This window comes from Epinephelus moara, chromosome 20 (genome assembly GCF_006386435.1).
Source record: "Epinephelus moara isolate mb chromosome 20, YSFRI_EMoa_1.0, whole genome shotgun sequence".
NCBI lineage: Eukaryota > Metazoa > Chordata > Actinopteri > Perciformes > Serranidae > Epinephelus > Epinephelus moara.
In genome coordinates, this window is record NC_065525.1 from 6,988,623 (window position 1) to 6,991,979 (window position 3,357).

The 3,357-nt window shown below is 40.8% G+C and overlaps 1 protein-coding gene across 1 annotated transcript in view; it reads left to right on the plus strand.

Moving 5' to 3' along the window:
• The window catches only part of utp4 (UTP4 small subunit processome component), a 17,061-nt gene extending 16,577 nt beyond the window's left edge, over nucleotides 1-484 (plus strand). Inside the window, exon 17 of the mRNA XM_050073399.1 lies at nucleotides 213-484. Coding sequence (XP_049929356.1) covers nucleotides 213-329 — 117 coding nt within the window. The 3' untranslated portion in view covers nucleotides 330-484. The remainder of the gene's footprint in view (nucleotides 1-212) is intronic.
• Nucleotides 485-3,357: the final 2,873 nt, after the last annotated feature.

The window sequence follows — 3,357 nt, forward strand, 5'->3', positions numbered from 1 at the left end:
ATGATGGCTTTTTATTGTCGGCTTAACTCAGAGTGAACATACTCAGAGTTGACTGAACTAACTCAAATCAGCTGTTCTGGAACCGGATACTCAGAGTTTCCCATCTCAGGGTAAATCAACTCAGAGTTCAGGGTTAGACTCAGAGTTTGTTGAACCTCCTACCTGGAATACCCCTCTGATGTTTTTTGTCCTCCCTGTATTTGTCCCTGCAGCATCTCATGTGTGTGAGTTTATTGGAGGACCATTCTCTGGTTGTAGTGGAGCGCCCCCTGCTGGATATCATGTCTCAGCTGCCTGCACCTGTCCGCCAGAAGAAGTTTGCTACATAAAGTGAAGATGTCTCAGCCCAGTGGATAGAATTGTTACCTCACAGTAACTTTCACATCTGGAATCATTCTCCAAAAGTGTAACTGTGTCCCCATTTTGTAAAAAATGCTTTGATAAAGTAATAAATAAATCAGTTTACTATTAATGTTTGACTAAGAAGTGTGTTGAATGTGTGGAATGTGTTTATTTATTTATTTTGGGCTTTTTTGCCTTTATTGTATTGGACAGAGTGAAAGGGGGTGAGAGAGAGAGTGGGGGGTGACATGCAGAAATGGTCGCAAGCCAGAGTCGAACCTGCGACTGCTGCAGCGAGGCATCGCCTCTGTACATGGGGCGCCGGGACTATCCACTACGCTACCTATGCCCCAGGAATGTGTTTATTTAATGTCACATTCCTCTCAGTATAATTGTATTCACTCATATGAACTAATTATATAACAACATTTAAGGTTTGGAAACATGGTTGAGGACAATACAGAGCACACACAACACCAGCAATAATAATGCATGCTATGAGGCTTCATTTGTCAGATGAACTCAACCAGTCATATGATGATATTGCTCATGGTTTCAACATCATGTTGCCCTTATGTCAACATAAAGTAGCATGCAAAAGTTTGGGCTCCCCTAGTTTACTGTGAATATCTAAGCAATGCTTTGGCCTTTGCAATCTCAATCCAGCTGAGCACCTATGGGGAATTTAAATGATGCACTTACTATGCATTGTGTATGTAGTCTGTGACAAGTTCACCTCAGCACATAGTGCACACAGTAGACTACACATGGCAGCTTCATCACCCAAAGACCCAGATCCCAATCAGTACACTTGAACTCAAGTCAGATGTTTCTTGCGTGTTAAGTGTCTCAGTAGGCCTCGACAGTGTATCAATGAGGCAGCATGAACAACATCCTGTCATCATTTGGGTTCAAGCCCAGAAGGAGTCTTTTGTTGTCTTATACCACTGCTCTGATTTCGGTGTGCTGGAATGAGCATAGAAACACGGAACTTGGCCCAATAACTGGAAATGATTTACAAATGCTTCCCAAGAAATATGACCTTAATTGGCCACATGGTGGTGCTATAAATAATTCATTTTTTCAAATTCAGATCAGTTTTATTTATAAAGGCCAATATCACAAATCACAATTTGTCCCCAAAAAACCCTTTAACAGGGAAATAATTGGTAGAAACCTTGGGAAGAGCAACTGAGGAGGGATCCCTCTTCCAGGACGGACGGACATGCACTAGATGTCGTGTACAGAACAGATCATCCTAAGTATTGATAATAATGATGATATTAATAATGACAGTAGTAGCAGTATTTTGAAAGTATATTATGTTCCAAGTATATATTAATATATGTTAGTATATGTATGTGACAGTTATAAACGTATGTGTATAATAATAGTAGAAGTAAGACTGAAAATAATAGCAGTAATAGTAGACATCAGGCAGGACCATGGCAGCAGCACAACCACGATCCAGGATCCACAATCCAGGCTAACTGCGAATTTAGGGAACCTGTGAGACAGTGGAGCACAAAGGCTACGGAGAAGAAGTAAAGTTAGCGATATGCCGTAATAGAACATGAATGTTAGCAAATGAAGAAGAACCAACTTTTCAGAATCTGAGAGCGAGACAAAGAGAAATAGAAAGAGAAGAGGCTCAGTGAATCACAGGAGGTCCCCCGGCAGACTAGGCCTATGTCAGCCTAACTAGGGGCTGGACCAAGGCAAGCCTGAGCCGGCCCTAACTATAAGCTTTATCAAAGAGGAAAGTCTTAAGTCTAGTCTTAAATGTGGAGACAGTGTCTGCCTCCTAGACCAAAACAGGAAGATGGTTCCACAGGAGAGGAGCCTGAATAATAATGCGCAAAAATGTGATTTTGGTGAGGCCATGCCCCTGACACCGTAACTCCAATTAACTTGAAAAGACATTCAGCTCAATGGGCTTGACAAAAAAAGCCCCTTGGACCATTAGAGTCATTCTAAAAATTTGCACAATGTGAAAAACAGTAACATGTGCTTTTTAGATTTTGACCCAATACTAAATTTGGTGTCATAATGACTGGTGCATGACGTGGCCTATTCGGCATTATAATTAAAAGGTGGAAAAGTAGAGAGTGACAGGCCACGCCCCTCACACCATGAGTCTGATTGAAGTGTGAAACACATCTACATCTCAATGAGCTTAACAAAAACACTCATGGACAATTATGCCACCTGTGATGGATTCTTTGCTCATTTGTATAATGTGAAAAACAGTGATATGAATAGGCCTTTTGGATTTTGACTTAACACCAAATTTTAACACCAAATTTTAACTTTTTTTTCTATTCCCTCTGTTGGCTGAGAATAGACTTGTACCCAGATTGCAGGCTGCAGCAATGTTTCATTTTATCGTTTCCACCTGTGCTATGTGATAAGGCAACATGTCTTCTGTGGAGGCAAAACTCGAATATAAAAGTAAAATGGAGGGGAAGTTTCACAGTAACGACCTGAGGGCTGTATGGGATTCAGATTCAGATTCAGATTCAGAATACTTTATTAATCCCCGGGGGGAAATTGTTTAAATGGATGGTATGAAGGCCATGACAGGCCAAGATAAGAAGAAGAATTCTGGGTCAGTCACAATAGATGGTTTTGACTCAAATTCAGAACTTGCAAATGCTCTGAATGATTTTTACTTACGTTTTAATGATGAACATGATTTTACTAAAGATCACTGTGATATATATTTGATTCCTTAAATGACATTACTGTCAACCCCCGGCTTACGATCAGCGCCATTTCTGTTAAACACATGTTCTCCAAATGTAATGTCAGAAAGAGCCCTGGGCCTGATATGATCACTGGCAAACTGCTAAAAGTCTGTGCAGACCAATTATGTGACATTTATTCTGATCTTTTTAATTTGTCACTCTCCCAGCATAAGGTCCCAATGCCATGGAAGGAGTCTATTGTAGTCCCCGTGGCTAAAATCAAGTCTCCGAAGGTGCTTAATGATCTAAGGCCTGTAGCCTTGACTTC